This window comes from Acanthochromis polyacanthus, chromosome 6, assembly GCF_021347895.1.
Source record: "Acanthochromis polyacanthus isolate Apoly-LR-REF ecotype Palm Island chromosome 6, KAUST_Apoly_ChrSc, whole genome shotgun sequence".
Lineage (NCBI taxonomy): Eukaryota > Metazoa > Chordata > Actinopteri > Pomacentridae > Acanthochromis > Acanthochromis polyacanthus.
In genome coordinates, this window is record NC_067118.1 from 23,443,706 (window position 1) to 23,470,719 (window position 27,014).

The 27,014-nt window shown below is 38.5% G+C and overlaps 1 protein-coding gene across 1 annotated transcript; it reads right to left on the minus strand.

Moving 5' to 3' along the window:
• Positions 1-136: 136 nt before the first annotated feature.
• usp11 (ubiquitin specific peptidase 11) lies at positions 137-26,880 on the minus strand. Its single transcript, XM_022196751.2, has 21 exons — positions 26,481-26,880; positions 20,520-20,629; positions 20,289-20,419; positions 19,029-19,146; positions 17,003-17,148; positions 16,707-16,768; positions 15,260-15,359; positions 12,693-12,866; positions 11,414-11,572; positions 10,641-10,865; positions 10,444-10,527; positions 9,461-9,555; positions 8,297-8,500; positions 8,090-8,196; positions 7,093-7,587; positions 6,630-6,700; positions 6,170-6,282; positions 4,892-5,041; positions 4,694-4,809; positions 4,344-4,432; positions 137-2,122 (listed from the first exon to the last, which is right to left on the minus strand). The coding sequence occupies exons 1-21, from the start codon at positions 26,588-26,590 to the stop codon at positions 1,955-1,957; spliced, it is 3,027 nt and encodes a 1,008-aa protein (XP_022052443.2). The 5' UTR covers positions 26,591-26,880; the 3' UTR covers positions 137-1,954.
• Positions 26,881-27,014: the final 134 nt, after the last annotated feature.

Sequence of the window (27,014 nt, forward strand, 5' to 3'; positions counted from 1 at the left end):
TAAAACTGCGAGAAGGGCTAGCATCTACCTGCTATCATATGAGGTGTTAACGGAACATCTGTAAATTATGGCATCTCTCAATATCTCTGCAGCCAGCGTAAACCCAGTTAAAGCATAACAACTCTTACACGTCTCATCGTGATAATAATCATCCTTTTATTCATATCAAAAGATTGAAAGTACAATAAAATATTTTCATCTGATATTTGACAGGGAAGACCAAAGAAAGAAATCAGCCCAAGCTTCCCTCCTGCTCCACCCAGGAATGATAATATTACATTAATTACAATACAAAAATACTGTACACAGAGCTGGTTTAAAATCAGAGAGGAAACTTGGCCTGCGTCCGTCGCTCCGCACAGACTGGAAAAATCAAACAGCTCACCTGCCAAGTGATGTTTCTGCCTGAATACAGATTTTATCATAAATATGAAAAATAAGCGTCTCAATGTCCTGCACCAGTCAATCATCCAAATCATTCAAGAAAAGCTGTAGTCATGTGACAGCTGCAATTATTATTCATTAAAAAAAATAAATAGCAGAAGAAAAACAACCAAAATATACAAAGAAAGATTTGTTTCTCATCCCTGACGGCTGTCTGCTCCTAAGTCCACGGTGAGTTCCTGTTATACAGCACAGCAGCTAATCTGCCCTCAGAAACAACAAGTCATTTATCTGTTACTTACTTTGCCTGCAGAGGAATGTTAAGATAATTTATAGCAACTTAGCTAAAAGCAAAACTCTTATTTAATAGCTTCTATCTCTCTTGTACAATTAGGTGAAACTTTAGAATGTTCACTGAGGGTCAACAAATACTAAAACTTTGTACTGTATCCTCGCTGTAATATGGAATCCTGACAGTGCCACTATTGTATTAAATCAGAATTTGATGATGTGTAATTTTCAGGAATCAATGTTTGAACCTAATTTCATAAGAAAATAATACATGAAGCAAAAACTGCAGTTCTTTTATCTTCGAAGATTAAATTAATTCCCAACAAATGTGGATCCCTGACAGTGGTGCTGGAATTATTACTAGTTCTAACAATATTTAACTTTAAGGAAGATCAAAATTTAATGATCCAAAGAAATATCAATTTGACTTCCTTAGTTTGTCTCTAAATAGTGAATTACTTACCTTCAATGTCTTGAAGGTGATCACATTGTGATCAACTACATGTGAAAGTAATTTATCTATTTTTTTAAAAAAGGCCTTTTTTGGACATGTGCCATTTTTTATTATTGGCCATGCCGGCCAATCAGAAAACACCAGCTCCAGCTACTGTTTGGTAGGCTGGATGTCAGGATTTCAGCGGCACGTGCAACAAACACATGTTTACTTAACGGCCCAATCAACACCTGTTGTTTACTTTATGACATTTGCTCCAGAGAATAAAACATCTTTACTCTGAAGGTTTTGCAAATCTGAAAATTTAAAAGCCTTTTTAAATTACTTTGCAGTTTAATTTCATTGGAAAGCAATAACTTTTTGGAATATTTATCTTTTTATAATTTTGCTATTAGGATGTATGCAAAAATAATAATAGTAGATTCTTTAATTAAATAAAATTAAACTGTGTAAAAAAAATTGTAGCTTAACTAAATGTGGACACTTAGAGGATACCGTATCAGGGGGTCCGGACTGCATTTCTATATTCAGTTTAGGCCCAAATCAACAGTCTTAGTCTGAGCTACTTCACCTGCATCACTTTTCAGTCTTTGAGCCTGAGGATTTCAGTGTCAGCGTTACCTACCGAGCTGAGGAAACGGACGCATGTACAGCATTTAGAGGAGAAAATAAGCGCTCATATCAGCCTGCAGATGTGCTTTCTCCTGTTTTAAGTAATTGGGAGGAACAAAAAAAAAAAGTTCAAGTGTCGCTTAAATGTAAAAATGAAAAACCTGAAAATAGAAGAGAAGGCCCGCTGCACTGTTGTGACAAAGTCATTAAGTCTTATTCCATGGCGACGTAGGAGGACGCGCCCAGCCCTGCTGCTTCGTCGTCTTTGCAGGAAGTGATGTCGGACTGGGTGGAGGAGGCGGGGCTTGTGTTGGGGGCCGGTAGAGTGGGTATTCTGATTTTGTCTTGTCGGTGGTAGAACAAGACGTAGGCGGCGTTGGTCTGCAGGAGACAAGCTCATGTTACAGAGAACAACGTTAAACCTGAACATGAATGGATTCAATATTATAAAATCTCCGACAGTCTCAAGCTGTGGCCAGACATCCGCTGCTGTTTGGTTTGTGGCTGCAGCTACTCTTACTGTTAGATCCTGCAGCGGTTCAGGGGCAGCTATGTTGATCCGAGGCTTCCTCTCCTTTCTTAGTCTCTCCCACCTGAGATGTGAGGAGTGAAGGCGGTGAGGCAACAGGCGTCAATAAATACGACAGAGATGCCAGTGAAAAGTGACATGTGGCACTGCTCATCATCTGTCTCTTGTTCTGCTGTATTTTATGACTTGTCAAATGGGCAGAACAGTGTTTATGACAACTTAGAGTATACAGGCTGTCCATAAAGTCTCTTTACAATTTCAAGAATTTATTACAAAGGCAGTTGATAAGATATCTTAACCAGGTTTGTTTTATTGTAATCAGTGTTTATTAAAGTTTGTAATCACATTGAAATTATGTGTTTCAGATATCCTGTTGGTCAAAGATGTACTGTTAAATGAAACCCTAAAAAATGGCTACTCCTCAAGAGAAGGCACAATGTGTATCCAGATATCGCTCCCTTAGACTTCTGTCTTATGTACAGCATTACTTCTGTATATCTTATGGGTTATGTTAAAGATATCGCGTATCAATCAAAGATACGGGATATTACTGACTTGAAGCAAAAGATTTCTGATGCTGTTGCCACCACTGATGAGGCTATTCTACAGTGAACATGGCAAGAAACCGAGTACCGTCTTGATGTGCTTTGTGCAACTAATGGTGCCCATATAGAGGTGTATTTAATGAGGTAGAAAAAACTTTGACAACCACTGATCACAATAAAACAAATCTGGTTAAGATATCTTGTCAGCCTTTGTAATAAATTCTTAAAGTTGTAAAGAGACTTTATGGACACCCTGCATGTTTACTTCAAATTCAGTTCATAATATGACAGAATGTGACAAGGAAGTACAGAAGTCATACATTATGATGATTTTTTCTTAATAATAGTCACGTTAACAGTGACTAAAAATAATGAATACGACAAACATACGTGCTGTGCAGTAAAGAAAAAAATATGTCATAATATGTCACTCTTTACAAATATAGAGCGACATATGACGGTGTGCAAACCATGACAAATGTGAGGATATATGTCATTCAGTCATAATATAAGTCTCTTTACTTGTATGGTTCACTTGTGTGTCACACCTCTTTATTACTTCAGAGCACAAGTGCAATAAATTGGGGAAAAAAAAACACTGTAGGTTGTCATGAACACTGTTCTTCTCTTCTGGCAGAGATACTATAAAGCAGCAAAACAGAGGACAGATGATGCAGCTGTGCCACAGGTCATACTGAACCGTTTACAATTCCTTCTGTTTGATGCCTGTTGCCTCGACTCCTCCTCTGCTCACATCTCTGGGGGGAAAAACTAAGACGAAGGGAGAGGAATTCAGGATGAAAAAATGAGAAGAGGAGCTGGTTCAGCATACCTGGGATGACATTTGTCATTGCAGCTGTAGTCATGGTTACAATTAATGCTGTTAATGTAATACCGACTACATGCAGCAGTATGAGGAGCAGTAGTGTGTCTGCACTGATAGTTGTACTGAAGCTGCTGTATTCCTAAACTAAATAAACATGTATGTCACAGAAGCACAGCAGCTGGATGTATCCATGGCAACACAGTACCAGCCAAAGTCCAAACAGCCATTAGATATTCAGTCACAGTAGGTAGCTAGATACGGTCTGAGATTTTAAAATGGAAAACGACCAATTAACGCACCAGTTTATGAACTCAAAACCTTGTTGTCCCGAATTGGAGGATATGCATCATATATGACAGCTTTAAGTCTTTGTTGTTTGACTTTCTTCTTTTATTTCAGCAGTAAAGATGTCAGGAGACTCTTTGAAGTTGTTCTCAGCTGTCAAGAAGAGATTTCCGTCCTTCTACACGTTACACTGCACTAATCAAACATTAGCACTGACAGACGCTGTAAACACTCACCAGCTGAGCAACATTAAGGCAGCAAAGAAACCATACACTGCGACACTAGTACTCTCTACTGAAAAACTAAACCTAATATCGTGAACACGTCTTATCCTCAAATATAAGATGAACCCAACCTTTTCCAAGTTCATTTCCTGAATAAAGTCTTATCAGTCTGTGATGTGTGTGTGATACTGACCATGATCTGGTCCTCTCTGGCGTATGTCACCTTGCTGTCGTCAAAGTAATACCACTGACCGTTGTCCTTGTTTCTTGCGTAGCTGGTGTCTGTAGGAACAAACGCACAACTGTATCAGCTGGTGCTTGTTAATTGAAAACACATGGATATGGCTTTACTGTCATTTACCGGCCTGTGAGCAGCAACAATGTAAAACTGTCAGTGATGGATCCTCACAGAGGCTAAATAAGCTCTTTGGTTTTAGCCATGGCTTGCTGTCTAGAGAACTAGTCCATCAACTTCCAACTTTTTTACGTCTCCTGCAGCAGACAGTGAACTCAGCTGAAAAACCAGGAGTGACAGGGTCTTACAGTGTCCGTCTCTGAGTCCTCCATAGTGATTGGACACAGCGATGAGGTCGTAGCGGCTTGGAGGCTCTTCACTGGACACGGTTTTCCTCAACAGGCAGCCGGAGAAGTCCAGGTCTCTGCAACATCACGACAGAAACTGGTAAGTTTACAGAGGCTCACCTGCTGTGTGTCTCTCTATGAATTTATGCAAATATATACCTGAGGGGGAAGTCCACGATGCTGTCAAGTTTCTCTCTAGTGAACTTGGTGTAGGAGAACCTCTTGAGGTGAATGATGAGAACTTCTGGCAGAGACCAGAGGTCCAGCTTCTTAGTGGCCAGCTGGTGCTTCTTACACACCGGACAGTACCTGGAAACAGACAGGCATCATCATGATTTGTCATGTGTGCGAATAACATTTTAAACACTTCTTTTAAAAATGAGAGTTAACAAGTGTGTTAGGGGTGAAATCAAAACTTTATGAATTTTTGTGCTGATTTTTGACATATAAAGGAGACAGAGAACAGTATCTGTTCTAGTTTCTAATTTGTACTAAGAAGCTGCATCAATAAATACATTCTGAACAAGAAAAGCACTCGGAGAGCGCAGTATTCCGACAAGGCTGTTCAGTTGTATCATTTCCGACGGCTGAAATATTGAAAAAAAATCATGGCAGAAATCACGGCACCATAGAATGTTGCCATTTAATACAGATGTACCCACAAACAGTGTTCACTTGTAGTCATGCTTACAGTGATGCCGTGACACTTTTCTTGAGTAATGTCGTGCACAGGCAGAATAACAGACGGACAGATAAACGTAACCGATCGTCACATAAGTCCACTGAGGCTCTGTCTCCTTAGCGGAGTAATTACAAACATTAAAATGTGTGATTTAAATGCAGCTTAACCACAAACAAGGTGGAATCTACCAGTCAGAGGCTCCGCTAAATATAGCTAGTTAGCTTTTAGTAGGATTACTTTGGATAATGCTCTTCATTTAGAATAATTTAAGAGCAAATTTTTGCAGCCTCAAAAGGGATCTTTGAATTTGACTAAACTGAAGTTCACTAGATCTTCGTTAAATCTCTGTGGTAGGTGTGCATTTTGCTTGTTTTTCTTTTTTTCAGCTCTTTTTCATTTTACTTGCATTACTTTTAAAAGCTGAAAATCATCTGCATTACACTGACAGTCAAGTGCATATCATGTGCTAAAGGGGGCACGCAGACATTCTTCGCTATGACCTACGATATACAGTAATACTTTTATACTATGACACCATAGAATGGCACATTATGGTAAAACATACTACATATACTGCACTGTGTCTACATTACTATTAAGATATACTGTGACATACTGTATAGCCTGCTTTACCACCGCATTAAATAGTACATACTACAATATGACATACTATAGAATAACCCACGATGCTTGTATCTCTGCTATACTACGTTCCTCCAGTAATGAGGCTGAGTGCGATCCAGAGTGTGCGTTACCATGGGTTCTCCTCCTCCAGTGTTTCCACAGTAGTGAACAGCTCGATACACTCCTGCAGCTGAACTGTCGTCTGCTGCTGAGGAACCTCCATGCTGGCATGTTTCACATATTTCTGCACCGAACAAGGGAAAAGAAGAAAACGTTTCACATTTTAAAGTTTCATTACAACAATCAGAAGAGTGAAGAAGGAACAGTGAAATGTTTGTAATTTTGTGTGCAACAGGGTGATGGTTTTAGGAATATCTTAACGCATGAAAAAATCATCTCAGTTTTGCGTACGAGAACAATGAATATCAGACAAAGATACAGCATGTTATTAGATTTATATCTTGAAAATTAATATTGGATTTGAGTAAAAAAAATTAAGCAATAGAAATCATCAGTGGCTGACTGTAAATGTCTTTATATACAATATGTGATGCAAATAAGTGTAAATAATAAATGAAAGTTCACACTGACCTCAGCCTCATTTTCATTGTAGAATCTCTTCTTCATGTCAGGGTCCCAGTCTATGGCCACATAAGGCTGAGCTGCAGAGCCAGTGAACAAAAAGGAAATCAGAATAACACTCTGACCTACAGTTCTATGGCAATTTGTGGTGACATACTATACTATGATTTTTTTTAAAAGGTTTCTTTATTACGTTTCCAATTAATACAGAAAAATTATTATACAGAAACATAAGAGTACCTCATATTACAACAAACATGATGAACACTGATATTTTTAAGGATCTTCTAGTGACATACTGTGACATGTTTGTGCATTAAATAAACTGTACTATGACATCTAATTGTAATAAATTTTACAAATTTTTATGGCATATTTAATAACATAACATAGTATGACCTACTATAAGATGACATGTTGTTATGCGATACACTATAATATGATGTGATTGCTGCTTTTTGTTTGGACTTACAGCTGAAGGACACAGCGCTTCCTCCCTCGCCCATCCCTCTCTCAGTCGTCCCGTTGGAGTTGACTGCCTGGATGGTGAACAGACTCTTCCTCTTCTTACGACACGCCCTCCTCTTAGCTGGATGCTCATTGGCTGGCGGGCTGGGAGAGCACGCTTCCTCCTGTTTGCCTTCTTCACTTTCTTCCTCTGTAGTTTCGCAGGGCTGCTGCGGCTGCTCTGCTGGTGGTTCTGACGCGGCTCCAGTGCCAGCGATGCTGCCTGAGTCCCCAGTGCTGTTGCTGCTGTTGGTGTCTGCACTGCAGACAGGCTCAGTCTGGTTCATGGAACCATTAGTGGTCTCTGTGTCACTGTGGTCCATTGACGACTGCGTGTGGTTGACTTCAGGCTGGGGCTCAGCTGTCACTGTGTCGTCTGATTGGCTGCTTGGAGACGGATCACTGCAACAGGGTTCTGTCTGGGAGGGTCCTGGGTTCTCCACATCCTCCTGCTCCTCATCTGGGAAAACACAAAGAATCATTCAGAGGAGAGCTGCAAAACTGAGCAAATCTGCAATTTAGAACAGGTCTGCAACAAATGAAACTTTCTCTTGAGATTTTGTTTAGCAATTAGCTGTTTTCTAAAATGTCAGAAAATAGTAAAAAAAAATAATTTTTTTGACAAACAGTCCAAAATTTTAGATATTTATGATGTAGAACACAAGACAAGCAGCAAATTCTCACTTTTGAGAATCTTGGACCAGTAACGGTGGAGCAAAGTTTTTATAAGTAAGCCTCAAAAGTGCACTGTACGTGAATTAGGCCACGTTGTTGTCAGTGTTCTTTCTTTTCCACAATTAGTGTTGTTAATGTGCAAAGAAATGCAGCAATATGTCAATGTAGGCTGCAAAGAAAATTCATTTGGACACATAGTTTACCTGGAAACTTAAAATTGGAAGATTTAAGAGCCTATGAGACAAACTGTTTAAAGGAAAACTTGTAGCTGCGGGACAAAATGATACCATCACTGATGCCGTTGGTCTGAGTCTTGTCCAGCTCCTCCTCATCATCTTCCTCTTCTTCCTCTTCCTCCAACTCCTCAGAGGGATCTGGGGGTCGCACATAACGCCTGTAGAGACAATGTCATTTTATTCCAACTTGCAGTAATAAGTAACTTCACTGCGATCATAAAGATCACACAGGTATCGGTGTTTAATAGTTTTGCTCACGCCAGTCTCTGCAGGAACAGGTTGTAGAGCGCCTCCCGGCTACAGCTACTGCGCAGCACGTTGAGCAGCAGTGGGTGTCCGAACAGCGTCGTGCTGTACGAGCTGCTGCCCGAGCCGTAGTCTCTGTAGTGAGAGCGCTCCCTCAGGTAGAGCGCCAGCAGCACCTGCTCCTCCTGCTGCTCCTCCAGCACACTCAGCTCATACCTGCACACAAGGTAAAGAGCCATTTTGCTTCACACAAAGGAAGGTGATTCCAAAAACACATTATGTTTCGCATGAAAAGCCACCATCAACCCCTTTAGGACAACACAGGAGCTATTAGTGACTCAGCTGCAACCAACAGTCACACGACAAAATTCCAGGGACTTTTTTCGGATGAACTGCAGGCTGTGTTTACACAAAGCAGAGAGGAGACAAGTTAGAAAATAAAAATGCTAAAATTTAAATATCCAAAGTATGTAGCGTCACTATTTTTCCCAGTTTCGGTAACACCTGTAGGCAATACAAAATGTTGTAAATGCTGAGTCAATTTTTCTTTTTTAAAAAAATGTACTTTCAAATTTTTTTCAATGAGATATGGAAGCAGAAAGTTTAGTTTCTTTTGTGGAGTTGTTTTTCTGCACAAAAGACATTTCAGCGTTTTCTCTACTTCTAGCCATGGTAGTGCTGTTTCCACAGAGATGCAGGACTTCATACTGCTGTGAAAATGAACCCACAGTGACTAAAAACGTGACAGAAATCAAAAACACCTAAAACGACTGGGGAGTTCAGAGGGTTAATATCTCTAATTGTATTCCTCCAATGAACATGCTTCTTATAGTCATCTGTCTGTAGCTGTAATTCTGCATGGTTGATGCTACTTCTTCCAAATCATCTGAGCTCAATTGTGTGGGTGTGTATTATCCACATGCGACGGAAACAAGACTTCACAACTCATGTTAATGTGTCCCAGTGAGCTCTGACATGCTTGCTGAACCATCGACTGTGAGCTGAAAGATGCTGCAGGCATCAAGACCTTATTGTGTTCTGAGAGCAGCACACCAACAAAAAGTAAACGTTCCCTTGCTGTGCAGTGAAGCTCAACTGCTAACGGGCTTCACATGAACAACTGTTGTCATATACAGCAGGCTAAAAACTAGTACAGCAGATTTCCTTCTTCCTTACACAAAGATGTCATCCCGGTCCAGTATGCAGCTCAGAGATTCCTCAGTGTTGTAGATCTTGTAGAAACGATGATTGAAGACATCAGCAACCACCATCTGAACACACAGAGAGTCACACAAAAAACATTGGTTTCTGTGAAGCTAACTTTGCATTCTCTACCTTTATTTGAAAGCTTCAGGGAAATAAGGACAAAACTGTGTTTACTAAAAATGTGCAGTTAGCTAAATGACTAATGTCTGCGTTTCCATTCAGTCAGACAGAAAACAAACGTTTAAAAGCTCCAAGTTCCCACACTGTGTAGGACATTGAACTTATACAAAGTTACAAACTTTCTTTAACTCATAAAGACATAGTTTGGCTATAAAAGCAGATATTTAGCATTTTTCTGACTTTTTACCAGTTCCTAATAAAGCAAATTCATTTTTTTTTAAAATGACACATTGGCTTCGATGCAGCTGTCTCTCTGTATTTAGCATGATTGTATTTTCAGAAATCATATGAATATGGACATGTGCATGCTGGTCCGCAGCCAGTCCATTATCATTTTGGTATGAAATAACCAAACGAATTAAATAATTTTTAATATACCGCTAATATCAGCTTTCAATGTTTATTTAGGCTAATAAGGCACACAGATGAAGTGTGTCTAATGGACTGCAGCACATTTAGTTCATCTACAAGTACAATGCAGAGTTGTTTATTCCTGCATCCAATGACCAGTTGAAAAGCAGTTTCAGTCCACTAAAACTGTCGTTGGTTGACCTCAGCCCAACTCACCACTGCGATCATTTCTGAACAAATGCCACATAGATATTTCTAACAAACACATCCTGTACTCTGTCAATGTCACAATTTCAACATCTCAGTTACATGATGCTACATGTAACATACAAACACAAGCACTGAGGCTACTGACGGTTTCAGGCAAAATGTTTATCAGGGCTTCACAGCATCAACTGAAACCAGACACAGAAGACACTGACCCGTGTGGGCGGTACGTTGGTCATCTCTGACAGGGCTGTGCACAGATCCGACACCTTTCCTGCTTTAGGAACCACAACACGATGCTGCAGACACAAACAATGCAACAATTTAAATTTTTCACACATACACATAAAAAACATCTTATCGTTGTGTTCAGATATCAACATTTGCTGTAGTGTCAGGTAAAAACAGGTACCTGGACGGGTTTGGCGTACGGGTCTAAAGAGACAAAGAAGACCTCCATGACGCGCTCCTTACTGACAGGAAGTGGAACACTCAGGTAGCAGAAGGGGTCGAAGGTGACGGAGACCTTGTGGCACTCGGGACAGACCAGCGTGGACTTAAAGAGGCCGTGAAACGTGTCGACGATGACCGAGTCATTGCGTCGGCGGTGGTTACGCCACGCTTCCTCCGCCACCTCCTGAGGTGCAGAAAGAAGAAGAACGAAACATGAAACATTCTACCTCGGAATTAGTTCTGACAACTCGATATCTGTAGAAACACTCATAACCAAGTAAGTTTGTGAGGAGTGTCCAGCAGATCCAACTGGTCTAATGGCTCCAGCAGAAGCCATACTTGTAGAAAATAGAAAAAAGTGCAAATTTTTCAAATGAGGGTGGTACTGGACCATCAGAAAGTTCCTTTAAGTGTATATCTATGGATGTGTTCATGTTTTCCAACAAAAATACAGTCTTTAGTCAACATTTCACCAACTTTGGATGTCTCTAACATCAGTAGAATTTGATGTGTGACAAGTAGAAAAAGCCAAGACTCTAGTTTGTTGCAATTTTGACATATCTAAACAGTGATGTGGACTCATTTCTGAGTTCTCTTTAGCCATGCTCGAGCTTTTTCTGCAGAAGTGAAGGCCCACAGTGAGGGTTCCAGGGATTAAAAGGCAACAATCTCCAGCTACAAAGTGGACTGAACTGAGTCTGTTGTTTTTCAGGCACAGTCAGAACAGCTCACCTGGTCTGGTCGTCCATCGGCGTCCCGCAGTTCGATGTATTCTTTGTTTTTGACTCTGTTCAGGTCTTCATGCAGTCCATCCAACAGGAAGGACAACAGCTCCTGACTGTCGTGCTGCTGGTAGCCCAGAAACTGAGACGCAAAGTGGCCGACCTTCGTCTGCACACAAACACACGAAACATGTCGAGGACATTAAAGAAGTCAACTCAGGTTGAAGCCTTTGCAGTTAACAATGTAGTCAGACTACATTTGAGACGATGCCTGTTCTAAAGCCTACTGTAGATTCATCTGAAAGCTTAATGGTGATATGATTTAATGTATAACACATGAGGGTCACTGCAACCTCTGATGTTGGACAAGATTCAGACTGTCTACTTCTGGAATTTGATATTCAGGGAAGAAGACAGCTATGACCTTGTCCTCATTGCAGATGGTGGGGGAAGGAATATTAAAGCAGATTCTACACTTACTTTGACATGTGGAGACCGTTTACAGGGTCGAGGTCAGACAGCACATCTTACTATTTTTCCCCACATAATTATTGCCAGTCACATTTTTCAGACGTCTTAATAATAATTTCTGAAATCTGGATTAATATTAAAATGTTTTCTTATACTCTGATTTCAGTTTCAAGTATTACATTTTTAAGACATTTTTGGACACTTTATCTAGTAATTCAACCATTTATCACTTAATTACTTTTTAGCCATTTTATGACTATTATTAGGATTTTTTTAGTAATATTTTCAGACATTTTATTAATATTTTGTGATATTTAGAAAAAATTCTGCCGTGAGTTCGTTAGCTTTTCAACACTGATAATATTTTAAAACATTTTTGGGCATTTTATAATTTTTTTAAGCTTTCAAAAGGCAATGTGTGTGAGATTTTAAGAAAAGTTTTAAGAATTTGCATTATTATTTTCAAGTGTTTATTGATATTTTTAAAGCATTTTATTGATATTTTTCTGATAACTTTCATGCACTCAATATACGTAGGTCCTTTATCTACCATGAGGTATTTTCAGACACTTTTTAAATGTCTGTCACCATTTTCATACAATTTTTCAAATATTTCTTTGAGTACAACTATTAAGATACATGAACATACATGAAATACCTCAAATTTGTATGTAGGCAAAATTCTTCAGTAAAGGAACTAATTCAAGGCTCCACAGTCCACTTTCGAAAAGCGGCCACCAGTTGGGAACCACTGCTTTTATTTTTTTTGCCATTTCAATTAAGAGACATCAGAGTAAAATCATTTAACATGTTAGCACCTTAAAGACGCGTGGCACCACAGAGTAATGCCTCCCGGACCACATCTGTTTGATGACATCTGCGTAGGCCTCAGCGATCTCGCCCTTCATCCCTAATGGGTTGGTGAAGTTCAGCTCTTCCAGGTAGGAGCTTTGCAGGAAGTACTCAGTCAGTGGAGGAGTGTTACTCAGACACTGCAGAGACAAAAGGAGACAAAGAAGAGAATGGCATAAATCTCTGCATAATCTAAAATTATATGAACAACACATTTAGGAAGCTAGCGTCATAGTTTATTGTACAAGGTGTGATCAGAAAGTTACAAGACTATTGGTAGCATGTGTGCCAATCATCAAAATCAGAATATTTTATTGTGTGTCACAATTTAAAATTCACCAAAAACAAATCATTTTTTTGATCAATAGTCGCGTGATTCAGATCTTGAGAGACCCTAACCCTAACAGTTTCTGGGCATTTCTTTTCTCCTGTCACATTTTAGTCACTGTGGGCTCATTTCTTACTGCAACATAAAGTCCTGCTCCATTATGGAAACAGCACAATAATGGCCACAAGTAGAGAGAACTCAAAGTTGTCTTCTGTGCAGTTTGGCAGAATTATGTGATAATATTATAAGTCATAAATCAGAAAAAAACAAAAGCTGATCTTTGATCCTTTCTTTTACAAAAATGCATGGTTTATTGAGGACAACATGATTTTAATGATATGTCCCAATCTTAAATGTCACTGAATTTTGTGACAACACAACATGCCACAGACGAGTTCAAGGACCATCCGAAGCTTGAAACCCATTGATTCTTTCCAGAAACAGTTTCTTTCGATAATAAATGTTGCGATTTTGTCATTTTTAAAAAAAGATAAAATGTCTTTCAAACACCTTGGCAGAATTTGGGGTTTACAGGGTTTAAAGTGTACTCTGGATGAATGAAATCATAGGAACCACTTCTACTAGATAAACTAAGCTTATAAATAAGCATGAATAAAATGCTTTTGAAGGAAATTGAGGCTCAGTGAAGCCGAGTTCAACTCTCTATGTAGAAATGTGAGGAGCAACACTGACACCAAACAGGTGTTAATTATGCACTGAGCAGGTTTCATGACACTCTGTGAGCTTGAAACCTGTTAAAATCCATCTAGTGAACTTCAAAGATGCATCAATGTCAGCAACAATTTGCTGGTTCTGAGTTGGGTTTAAAGTTGAGAGCAAGTTCTGAATGGAGTCCAGCTCCAAATCTGTAAGATTTTATAAATAAAAAAGCATTCAGAGAGCGCAGTACTCCACCAAGGCTGTTCATTCTCCCATATGGCATTGTCAGAAATGCTGCATTTTATTGTAGAAATGCAACATTTGTCTATTAGTTATTGATGATCACAAATCACAGCAACATAGAATGTGGCCATTTCGTACAGATGTACCCACAAACAAAATGAACTTGCGATGAGCACAGGCGTGTGTTATGTATGTGTACGTTATGTAGGGATACCAAGTCGCATGACCTAAATATGTAGTGGGTGGTGATAATTAATGGGACTCAGAAACAACCCCCACAATTTAATCAATTTAATTTCCGACGGATAAGTCCTGATAACTCCCCAGTGATCGATTTGTAGTAGGATCACAATCATGTGATCGTTAACAGGCAGCTAACTTAGTCACGGTTGTCATAGTTACAGTGATGTCACACCGCTCTCTCACAATGATACAGCTCTCTTTAAAAATCCAAGGATCCACACTATACGCCACATCACTGCAAACATTTAATGGGGTGCTCCTTGTGTCATTTCTGACCTTCCCTGAAAATATCATTAAAATCCATTTTAGACATATGCTGCAATCAGACAAAGCAATGCCAATTGTCACATAACTCCACTACATTCCTTGGTGGAGTAATAAGGAGGATTCATTGAATTTATTGATAGAACAGTGACGTGAGGACTTGTCAAGTTACAGCAGTGATCATACTGCCACCAAATATTGATAAAACTACAAGTAAAGGCCAATCAAAGATGAATGGTGGCAAGTTCTCTTTCAAATAAACATATAAACATAAATAAATAAAGATATTTAAGAATGTTTTGTGTTAGAGTTTGGGTTATTCTAAATGTTTACACGGAGATTTAAATTTTCACTTCAGATGTACATTCGTAGGTAGCATCAGCCCTGATAAACCCAAACATATTGGTTGACATCTATCTCAGAGGATTCACCACAACATGTAAAACTCAGAAAAAAGGTAAGTTTCTGGACTGATTAATAATTCAAACCCTATCAAAATGATGGAAATAGCAAAGTGTAGAGAAAAATCTCCTGTCTCCAGAAGCTCAATATGCTAAAAGACTCTATCTCAACACACACACGGTTCTTTCTACTAAGATTAAAGCTGAGACCCTGATCAGCTTTCCAGTATTATTTTTTTTAATTAAACCTGTTGTACCTGAGGAAGCTGTTTAACTGTCCAAAATACTTTAGACTTGGACTTTACCTCTTGATTTCTGGTGGAATTGACAGAATCTGCACCAAGTAGGTTTTTAGTCGCATCAAAGTGTGGGGTGCATGTGTGTGTATTCAGACCTGTAGAGCAGAGTTCATGAAGCAGGTGTTGCCCAGGTTGGTGAGGCCGCAGACTCCCGGCTGTCCTCGGTACGAGTCCTGATCCTCAACAGAGTTCCTCCTAGAAACAAGAACTCAGCTCATCACATTGCAGAAAACTCAAACGGATTTACAACAAGCTCTCATGGAAAACAGGAGAAGCGTCTAGAAAAAACATTTGGCTGATGTGATGTAGAAAAAACAAGCAAACTAAAAAAAAAAACAAAACATGGAAATGTTGTGTATTTCCCGCATGCTGTACACAGTCTCAGGTCACTCGTGTGTTGGACCCTCTGAACCTAAAATCCTCCCATCAGGTTTGACAAGCAAGTTGGGTTTGTTTTTTTTAAATCTTCAAATTTACACCAATAATGAAGCCAGAAACCACAAAAACTTTCTGAAGGTCTACAAACTACACATCTTCAACATGTCAGTTGGAAAACCAAATCGATTGATACCTCATCAAAATCCCTTTATTTTCCAAAAAAAAAATTATTTGGTCTAAGTACATTCTGTGAAAGAAACCATTCTGTCCTCTTGTTAGTCTGTATGATGACAGTTATGACGATGATGATGTTAGTGAGAAGAGGACTGCTGCTGGGTGAGGATATCGACATGGAAAGGACAAAAAAAAAAAAAAAGGCGCTTCTTGTCCTTAAACCAGTATGGAGATCCACACAGCAGCTCAGAAGTACCTACCCTGAAGTATGTACTACATCCTCCCCTAAAAACAACCCTCAAAGAGGTTCTACAGGGACAGTTCTTAGGTTGCCCTAAAACCGCCTGATGTGGAACATAGTCTTTTGACACCAAAGACAGTTAAAACTAATTTGAACAGTCAGAACATACTAAATATAGAAGCTTTGAATGTTGTTGTGAAGATATTTAATAAGGCTGATTTCTTCACTTAATATTATTATCACTTTAATTACTATACCTTTCTTGTGCTCAAAAATACACAAATATTATAAAAATATGATTATAACTGCATGTAAGTGAAGTTAAATGTGGAAAAAATACTCTTCCGATGTGTTATAAAGTATAAAAGAAGACACTTAGGGTATATAGTTTATGAATCCCTGAACGACAAAAGAAAGCTAGGTGTAGAGCTGGCAAACAATAATAGGAAATCAAAAGAAGGAAAGAATGACAAATGAAAACAGAACAAGTCAGGAGCAGAAAGCAAAACTGAGACAAAGAGGAGAGGGAGCTTCAGAGAAAACAAAACTGAAAGCAAGTGACGACAAAAGCAGACAACCAAACGGGTAGAACGAGGGGACTTCCCCGAGCAGGGAGGAACAATGGGGAGATAAATGATTGCAAATGAGAAGAAAGGAAGTCATAAAAAAGACATGAACACAAACCATTACCAAGACGCAAAGAGAAAGAATTAAAGAACAAAAAAAAAAGGCATGTTCGATGCCCTTACATGATCTGAGGTCTGGAGCTCGGCCAAGTACCATCGGCATTCCTCGTCTCCATAATCACCGTCTGACACAAAAAACACACACAGAGGCATGTTGCAGCTTATCTCTGAGGTGGACCGTTTGGTATTTTAAAGGAGAGCCAGTGCTAAGAGGAACTTGGAGGCAATTACTGACTTACAGGAACACGCACATGGCAACAAATCTACCTGATTTCTGACTGACTTATTTACACACCCGGCAGCATTATGACTGTGGTGTTAATAATGTGGGTCAGAGTGAGATGAGAGTCTGTCCTCACCATCCCTGAGCTCAAACAGGCATCCAGCACGCTCATGTGGACATTCCTGAGACGCTCACAGCTGCTGTCTGAACTCTTCATCCACAGACGACACTCTGAGCCCGGAGGCACGGAGAAGGCCTGACACATTGCCCTCTGGATCGAATCTGTGCAGACGCAAAGGAATGTTTAACATGGTATATATCCACATGTCAGCCAGAAACTGTACAAACAGCATGAACTGGTCCTTGAACTGCTCATCTTTGGCATGCCGTTTAGTCGGTAAACGTCACCAGTGATGCGTCATCAAAAACTGTTTACATTCCATTTCTCATTTTAAAATCGGCCAAAAAATATAGCGTTTCATCTAACCAGATCCTGTAAAGTACAAGAAATGTTGTTCTTTGTCACAACCATGAAGCCATGAGTGACTCAGCTGCAACAAGCAGTCATGTAAAAAAATAAAATAAAATCAGTAACTTTTTTTTGGCTGAACTGCAGGCTGTGTTTGCAAATGAAAGTACTAAAATGTCTATAGTAAGCAGAGCCAGTGCTGTTATCTAGTATTTGTAGCACTTGTGGGCAAACTGTGTCCTTTCGATACTGTAAAACGTTTGTTTTTGATTTTTTTTTATGGCATTGTAACTGTGTCATACTGCTCGACGTTTCTGAGTTCTCTCTCCTCCTATCCAATGTTGTGCTTGTCGTGCAGGAGTTAACATTGAGTGAATTAGTATTGTTTCCTGTAAATGCTTTGGAGAAATTTAACTCCCTGTGTAGTGTCATCAGAAGGCGGTCATACAGGCTACATGGCGATAATAAACAGAGTAGAAGAAGCTAAAAACAAAACCAGCTGATAGCCAACTGCTAAAAAAAAACTCAATGAAGGAACAAACAAAACTTTATTTTCTACGTCAGAACACATTTAATAAAAGCCATTTCCTCTCCCATGAAGCACATCAACTCTTTTTTAACAAACCAAAAAAGAACACACTCAAGCAAGAAATTAACACTTTGTTTGTGCTGTTTCCATTCAATTTTTCTAATGTGATACTACACAGTGCAGATAAAACATGTCATGGAAACAAGTACAAGTGGCCAGAGGTAGCGTTAGCAGGAGCTCTAGTGAGAAAATAATAAGCTGCGTTTTCCTTATTTCAAGGCTAAACTAGCTGCATTATTCAAATATGCTACATGATGATGCAGACAAGTAATGGAAACAAAGCCTGGGAAGGTGCGGACTTTATGAATGACAGTCCATTTACATGCACAAAAAAGCTATGAAAAGCTGACGGAAAGGGCTGGACATCATCATCAGTCTGTACAGGTGTTCATTAAAAAGCGCTCTATGAGGTTACATGCAGTGTCTGGAAAATACTGGACCCTCCCTAAATAAATATGCTAAAATGGACTTGTCCCTTGATTAAAACAGAATACTGGCTGAACCATTTTCAGTGTTGCTCTTGGCCTCTACAACTAGCTGAAATGGAGAGACCACCTACTGTGAATAAACTGGGCATAGCTTTCATTGCGCTTTATTTCTGTCGCACTGAATTTGGTTGAGTAGCAGCTGAGAATTTTTAGAACAGGTTCAGTATCATCAGTGTCGCTGACTCAGTGTTAGGAAGCTGTTAATTACTCTTTCATTTCTGACTTGCGGTGCCGTCTGCCAGCATTGTTTGTGTTTCTGTTACATCATTTGTCTGAAGCTGCTCCTGTACAGGGGGTTTCACAATGACTCAAGTTTGACATAGCTCGACTTTCTTTGTGTAAGCCGGCTTGGGAAAACCAAAAACTCCAGCATTACAACAACAGTTATCAGTTTCTTTTGTTAATGCAGGCTTTCACCTCAGGTAGTTGGTGGCATTCAGGAAACTGGATAAGATCTGTAGCATTTGTGGGTTTCTCACTTCAGACTGTGGTGTCTAAAGCTTCAAAAACCTGAGCAACCATTAGCCAAAGCAGTGAACAGTAAAACAGAATATGAAACAAAGTGGAGTGTTTTCTTAGAAATAATGATGTAAACACACATGAAGGAAACACTCACGTATGTTGTCGGCTCGGCTGAACTGTGCAGTGATGACGTTCTCCATGTTGCTATGAAGGCAGAGGAAGATCTCAATGGGGTAAACCTCCACCTTCAGAGTGCTGGGCAGGTCCACCACCTGAAACACACACACAGCGTTAGCATCACATCAGACGATATCACCTCGACTTACATTAATTTCCTGGAGACTTATCGGTATACCTTGTCTTTTAGCTTTTCCATTATGTTTATTTTTGCTCTTAAAGTTCTTGACCATATATTTCAACACTGTGAGCCTCCAAGGCACATAATCTCTTTAAATCTTTACTTCAGTTCATTCCCAAAATTGAGAGACAGATTGTCATAATGTGACAAAATGTATTTAGTTATCCAGTTATTTTTTAACAGCTTCTCAATAAACTTTGCAAAAATGTTTTGTATCACAGAATATATTAACACTACAATTCTGTGTTATTTTGGTATTGATTAATTAGCAGGGTATAATCATAGTAGAAGTCAGAAAATACAACAAGCCCAGCAGCCATGCTAGCAGCTCTGCGAGGTTATATTCTGAGCTAAATGCTAGCAGGCGCATGCTAACGTCGTGATGTTCAGCAGGAATGTTTGACATTATAGTTTAGTCTGTTGGCATGTTAATATTTGTTAACTATATTAAAATGCAAGTTTTTTTAAAGCACTTAATTATTTTTGTCAACATCACAGTTCCTAAAATTTAACTATTTGCTTTTTAAGTTCAGAATTTGTATTTTTGATAGATAATTGGACAAAACAAGAAATTATAATATGTTATTTTGGGCTCAGGGGAAAAGCATTTCATATACTCATTAATCAGTTGCTGGTGATTAAAATTACATGACACTGACCAACTAACACTAAACTTTTGTTGCGATTAGTCGATTATTTGACAAGGTGACTGACAGAAACTTATTCTTCAAATACAACGTGAATAATATTAATTGTCATTTCTTTAAAGCATTATTTGACTGACATTAATTTGCTTGAGACTTAACCAAACTACAACTATTACTTGCTAAGCCTTTAACCTCACTTAATCCAAACCTTAAGAGAAAAGTTCATGATTATTACCAAATGAGAGGCAGGTCCCCACAATATGACAGATTTATGTTCCCACAACGTAAAAAGTCCACACACAGACACGCTTGCAGTGTGAAAGCCACAACCACCAAACAGACACCAAAGTGCATGTAGTGTTGTTTGTGTAGTGTTGTTTGTGTAGTGTTGTTTGTGTAGTGTTGCTACCTTGCGTTCCAGCGGCGGCTGATCGTCCACCATGCCGTACCAGGCCAGCAGCTTGTGCCAGGCCTCTGCCGGTACCAACACAAAGTCCTCATTCTCCACCAGACGCTCCTTCAGGTGGTAAGAGTCCAAGTCTGAAACCAGCAGACAACGTTTTACTGGTCTCCTGTTTGTCATTTTAAACCTGCAGAGAGTTGATATTTAGTCTCTTTACAGACTGAAGCTTTAACTCACCCTCGAAGAGCTCAGTGTTGTCAATCTGACCGGGGAAGGACGACGAGTTCTGGTCTCCGGTCTCCACAAACTCCTTCCACTGCTCGAACCAGCGGCGATCCACCACGTACCTGCAACACACACACATTATTACATCACTCTCTTGAGGACACACTCATAACACACCTCTGCATACTTCAGGAGCTTTTCTGTGTTTTGAATAATCCACAACAACCGACCAACATCATTTCAGTACGAGATCAATCCAACACCAGACAAACAACTACACCTAAAAATAAATTTACTTCTGATGTGAAAGTTCTTCATCTGTGAGTTTCCATTACGGCTGCAAATAAAAATAATCTCAAGTTTTCATGTCCTCTGACGACTTCATAATGCAAGACGTCAAAAGAAAATCCTTTCTCCTTATGTAAGCATTTTACCAAAAAGAAACTAAATATACAGTCCAGACTACAAATATTTCAGCAGTTAGTATTTTATATTCTTCAACTGTCAATTACTTTGTCAATTCACGCATCTACAAAAACTAAGTATTTTATATTTGTCAACTGTCAATTACTTTGTCAATTCATTTATCTACAAAAACTGCCAAAAACTTTGTGGTGTCTTTAAAAGTCCAAAAAACAACAACAACACACAAATAGATTGTTTCAGCTCTATTTTGAAAAGGTTTTTAAGCTACCATAATAAAAATACTAAAATAAAACTAGCGGGCAGAGAAATTATTGTTTTAAATAAAAATAACCTCTTATAAAAATAAAAATAAACTCTTTTTTTTATAATATTTCTTTTATATCGGGGTGAATTTCAGCTTCTTCCTTCTGGAAGGGTGTTTTTAGTCCCAAGGTGCAGAACAAAGCATTATAAAAACAGCTTGGTTTCTGTCGCTGTCACTGAGCTCAATAACAAGTCGTGATATTTGCACTTTTTATTTATCTTACCTCAGCTCTGTTGACTATTATTATTGTGACTTCTAAATTTTATGTTTTCATCCTGGTTTTTATCCCAGAGATTGCTTTAATTTCCCCAAGGCTTTTATTGTGTTTTGTTTTTATTGATCTTATTTTTTACCTATCCTTGCTGCTGTGTTGCTGAATGGTGGAACACTGAGCATTTTTAGTCTTTTGTCTTGTTTGTTTGTCAGTCGAGCAAGTACCTGCCTGTCAGGTTAAATGTCTGTTTTTGTAATAGATCTCCAAATGCAATCATTTTTCTGCAAAACAAATCCACCCACAGGTATAAAGAAAGTAAGCTTGAACCTCCTCCTAGTTAGGAAGCTATAATCAGAGTGTGTCCTTTTTTTTTTTTTTTGCCTCTTTTAGTTATATGTTAGTGTTAATAGAGCCTGTAACACCACCTTTTCCCATAAGATATTGGGTACTGTGGTGTTTGACTTTGTAACTAAATTCTACCAAAACACACAGCATTCACTCTCCTCTGCCTGAGGAAATAAAGCTTACAGTCAGTAACTTCTTTTAAATCACTTCTTAAAACCCATTTTTATAGACTTGCTTTTATGGGAAGTTTACTTTTGGCTTCAATTAGTTTTAGTGTTATATGTTGTGTTTTTTTATATGTTCTCTTCTGTTTTATTTTAATTTTAGCTGCCTGCTTCCTTGGTGATGTCATTTCTAATTCTTTAATTCTCAATTTATTTTTATTTTTTTTTAATTTCTAATTTTTAACCCTCCATCTGATTCTTTAATTTTTAAACTGTATAGTTCCCTTGTTTGATATGTGTATTCTAGCTAATTATTTATTTAATTTATCATTATTTTACTATTAATTTTAACTGACTGGTCTGCCTTGGCTCCTATATCTTGCTTGATTGTCTGTGTTGCATGTATTAACTGTCAAGGCACCTTGTGAATGCCGTTCTTAAGGGTGCTAAATAAATAAAGTTATTATTATGATTTCTATTATTATATAAAAAACAAAGAAAATCAGAAGTGAAAACCAGAGAATTCTGCTTGAAAATATACTATCAATCACTGGCACATTTCCTTCTATTTACCTGACAAAATAACTGGTACATAACATCTCCTCTAATTGCACAAAATGAGTCCAAACATTTGATCACAACAAACTCAACACCTCCACCTGTTCACTGTTCAGACTGTTTTATAAAACACACTTCTTCTTCTTCTCCCACCAGCTGCAGGTGTTTACATTTACACTGCAGCTCGTGTAACACAAAAGCAACACATTCAGTTTAGACTGCAGCACAACTGTCAGTGTGTGATCACCACAGCACGAAAACAACAACTAAAGATGATGTTCCTCTTAATCAGACATGAACTCCCCTGGAAATATTTGAATTTCAATTAATCACTAATTTACTTTAGCAAAGATGCCAGCATGCAGTTCCTGCTATTACCATCCATTAGTTTGGCGGTCCAATATCAACAATATCAAATAAATAAACATTTTGTTATGGGACATATTTTCGTCATATTCCTATTCTCTTATTAGTAGGAATAATGATAAATAAAAGCTAAATCAAATTTTTTGAAATGTATCCGTCATTTCAGACGACAAAGTGCAAAAAGTGAGCACCCTCAAGAAGTATTTTGCACATTGATTAAACATTGGTCAGTGAGAACAGAAAACTTTTACAATATGAAAACATTTGCACAAAAAATATATATATTTTCTACACACAGATTTAAGCAATTATCATTTTATTTGGTAATTTGGCCAATGTTATGTAACAGAAACCTTAACGTTTGATGTTGCATGCCAAATGATTGATCATGTATCTAAGTTTACATCTTATAATTAATCACTGTGTAATTTATACTGGTTAGTATAGTGAGACAATAAGAATACCAGAAAGTCACTGGCGAAATTCTTGAGTCAGTCTTACAGGAATTCTGGTAAAGCAACAGCTCAGGCTTAGGCTAATAGTTAGCCTGGCTGCTAGCCTGACTGCTAGTCTGCCCTGGACCACCTTAGTTTGTCAACATAAGCTTCCAGAGTAACTGAGCTTGGACTGCATTTCATTTGCTTCATGGAACCAAAATAACCTGACAGTAAGTCAAACTAATTGAAATAAGCCAGGTTCATTTGGTAAATTTCTTTATGGAACCAATACAACCTGAATACAAGTTAGATGAACTGAAAGAAGCCTTGCTTATTCTGTAAACGTATTTTATAAAACAGGCCTCAAATCAGCATCTGAACTGGTCAAACATTCCTATTCCCAACACAGCCATTACACAGATTTGGTAGTCAAATTTAGTTGTTGTGTTTCACAGACTTTATACTTTGAATCCCTCAGTCAGTCTGGACTCCTTAGAAAGCTCCTCCTTCCTCTGTTCAGTCAGTCCCAGCCCTCATTATTCTTTTATTGCTGGTTGACAGATAACCACTTTGCTTCCATTTGACATCCTATAGCCTCATACAAAAGCAGCTTTTTATAGAAATAATATTTCTATCGTATTCCCTAATTTCCGGTCAGCCAATTTATAGATGAGAACATTTGTCGATTAACAAAACATTAAAACAATGAACAAGCTCTGTCAGTAAAACCAGCTCTGGATACCTGTAAAGTACATGCAAATGTTTAATGCGCCTGACCTGCCATGCAATTCATTGAAGTGTTGGTTGTGAACAGAAAGTAAAATAAAGTGGAGTTTGGTAGCAGCAGCAGCAAAGGAAATCTGCTGAGTCATGGTACTGCAGATTCTGTCTGATCATGTTTCCTTCATGGTGACCATCCGGAGAAACCACACATTCACTGCAAAATATAAACTGATGCTTCCACTCAAAGATATAAATGAAGGAGTTGAAAACGTAAAGCCTACAGATATTACTTTGACAGAAAGGCATCTTCGACTCAAACTTTTTTGCACAAAGCTACTTTTGTAAAGTTAAATACAGACTTCTAATTTTTTCGTAGTATGAACTCACAAACTGCACTTTATGAATTGTAGAATATCTAATTTGCATTTTGGGACACCTGGAGAAAGGTAAATCTTCCACAAATGACTGTCTAATTATTGGTACACACAATACATTACAATAAAATTATACAAAAAGCAGCATCACAAAAAGCACCGCACCATTTCAAAGGGATTAAAATTAAGTGTTCAAAAGTTGGGAAAACTCGGCTATAGGTTTGTTACTCTATTCAACTGCAGCTGTTGTTTGAACTTGCAAATTCAGATCACCTAATATCATTACTAACTACACATATTAAGGAAACTGACTGTGCTTTGGCTTTATTTTCATAGAAATCAAAGCTAATACCAAAGTCAGAGGGTAGCGACACAACATGAAGAAAAATACTTGCTTTTTATGAACAAAGTGCTAGTAAAATATCAAATATGTCCACATTGCTGAACATATACGTTGAAACTTTTTTTGTTTTTTTCTAAATAACCGTGTTGAATAGAAAATTTGATTTATTTTGGTGTTGCATCACTGGCCTAAATAACAAACCCTCTTTCTGATTTATTTTTATCACATTGGAGTTTCCAGGTTAACTCTACAATATTGAACTTTAATATGTAATTAATTGATTTACGTTTGTACTGTGCTGCACTATACACTGACATACAGTCTGTTAGAAAAAAAAATTAACGTCCATGAAATGATAATTTTGCTTTGACAAAGGAGAATTAAGCGCCTACATAATTCAACTGCATAGTAAAAAGTCAATGAATTAATGGATGGAAAAATAATCGTTCAGTCCTTGTTCCAACGAACAACAGTTGGTCTCCTTAATTACTAATAAATCAGTGCAGGCCATGGGGGAAAAAAACAATGTAACAAAACAGAATGGTCAACATCAAGCCCAAACAACAGCCGAAAATATGGAAGCTAAAACTATGTAAGACAGTAATACATAATCTCACATTGGAGAGCTTTCACTTAATGAATCAATCAACTAATTGTTGCAACCATAAGAAGCTGCTATGGTTATAGGACATGTTTTCCCCTATGATCAACTGAAACACTGGTTGAAATGTTGAGTGACAGCATTTCACAAATAAAGCAAGAAATAATATCAGCCAATATCACAGATATATTGGTATCTGGTACATGCCGTTCCATATGAAAACTTTGTTTAAAGAACATAATGCGGAAAAGTTCCTGCCACTAAAAAACATATTTAGAAATAATGCCATTACATAGTTTGTTCAGCAGAGAGGTGTCATTGTTCACAGCACTGTTTGCAGAACACGGGGCAGAGAAAGTATCACAGCTGAGAAGACGATCGCAAAATACAAAATGAGCACAACACTGAAAAGTTACTAAACACTGACTCCAAAGTGTTCCTTTTTCAGTACAACTAACATATAAATATAAAGAACAATATCCAATATATTCCCAATGTATTTTCTAATGAATTCCCTAAAACTGGCAATGGTCCCAAATATCCAGATTCACTTAGGCTCTGAAATAAAGCATATACAGTGTAACAGTGGGGAAATTGGTCTGATAGATTTAACACATATTCAGTGATAATGCATTTGTGCTTGGTCGATCTAAATGCAGGATTTCTTGTCGTAAGCAATATTTTTTTCACTTTTACGCGAGTAAAAGTTTAGGTTGTTTCTTCCACTTTTGATAAAAATGAAACTGAAAGTGTTAGCCCTGTTTCACTGTAATCGTCTCCAATTCGCAGCAATGGTCAACCAGCTGACGTACAAAACACAGCTGGAATCTTTCGAGGCGACCCTGAACGTCTCATCACAGCTGGTTGACAGGTTAGCTTTAGCGTTAGCAGCGACGGCAAACGGTTCGCTCTACCTGGTTAGCAGGAGCTAACACGGCAGCAGTGGCTAACATGTAGCACCGAGCCATTAAACTGTCCCAACAACCTCACACTCACACCCAAACAGCTCGACTCCGCCGTCAGTGTCGATAACTGTGTGATGCTAGCCGTTAGCCCTGTCATTGTGTGTGTGTGTATGTGTATGAGTGAAGCAGAGAGGCGGCCGGGCGGACTCTCACCAACTGTCCCCAGCACGGAGCTCACACTCCCGCAGAAGAGACTCGATTTCCCGCCGCTGGGTTTCCAGGCCCGGAGGCTCCGCGGCGGAGCAGCGGCTGTTGGCCGTCATGATGCTAATTAATCACTCATAAATGTCGGAACTGTTAGAAATATTAAGCAGAGACAGGAAGACAGAAGTGAGCCGCCGCATTGATCAACCGATAAACGGGGAAGCTGCACAGAGAGCTGTGTTTGCGGAAGAAGGAAATATTCAGACCCGGACGGTGTCGACTTCCTGCGCAGAAGCTCCGCACAGCGCGACCACATGGGAGCTGTTCAAGGGTTTATTCGGACATTTTAGCTTTTATTGGAAAATATTAAATATTTTCACTGTTTAAATATGTATTTATAGCTTTTGTTGTTTTATGAATGTAGACATTTTTTTTGCTTTAAAAATATTGTTTAAGTAACAATGGTTTTGTTACCTTTCTTATATGCTGTAAAAAGTTTTAAAATTGTTAGAGCATTTTTATGTTTATAGCTTTTATTTAACA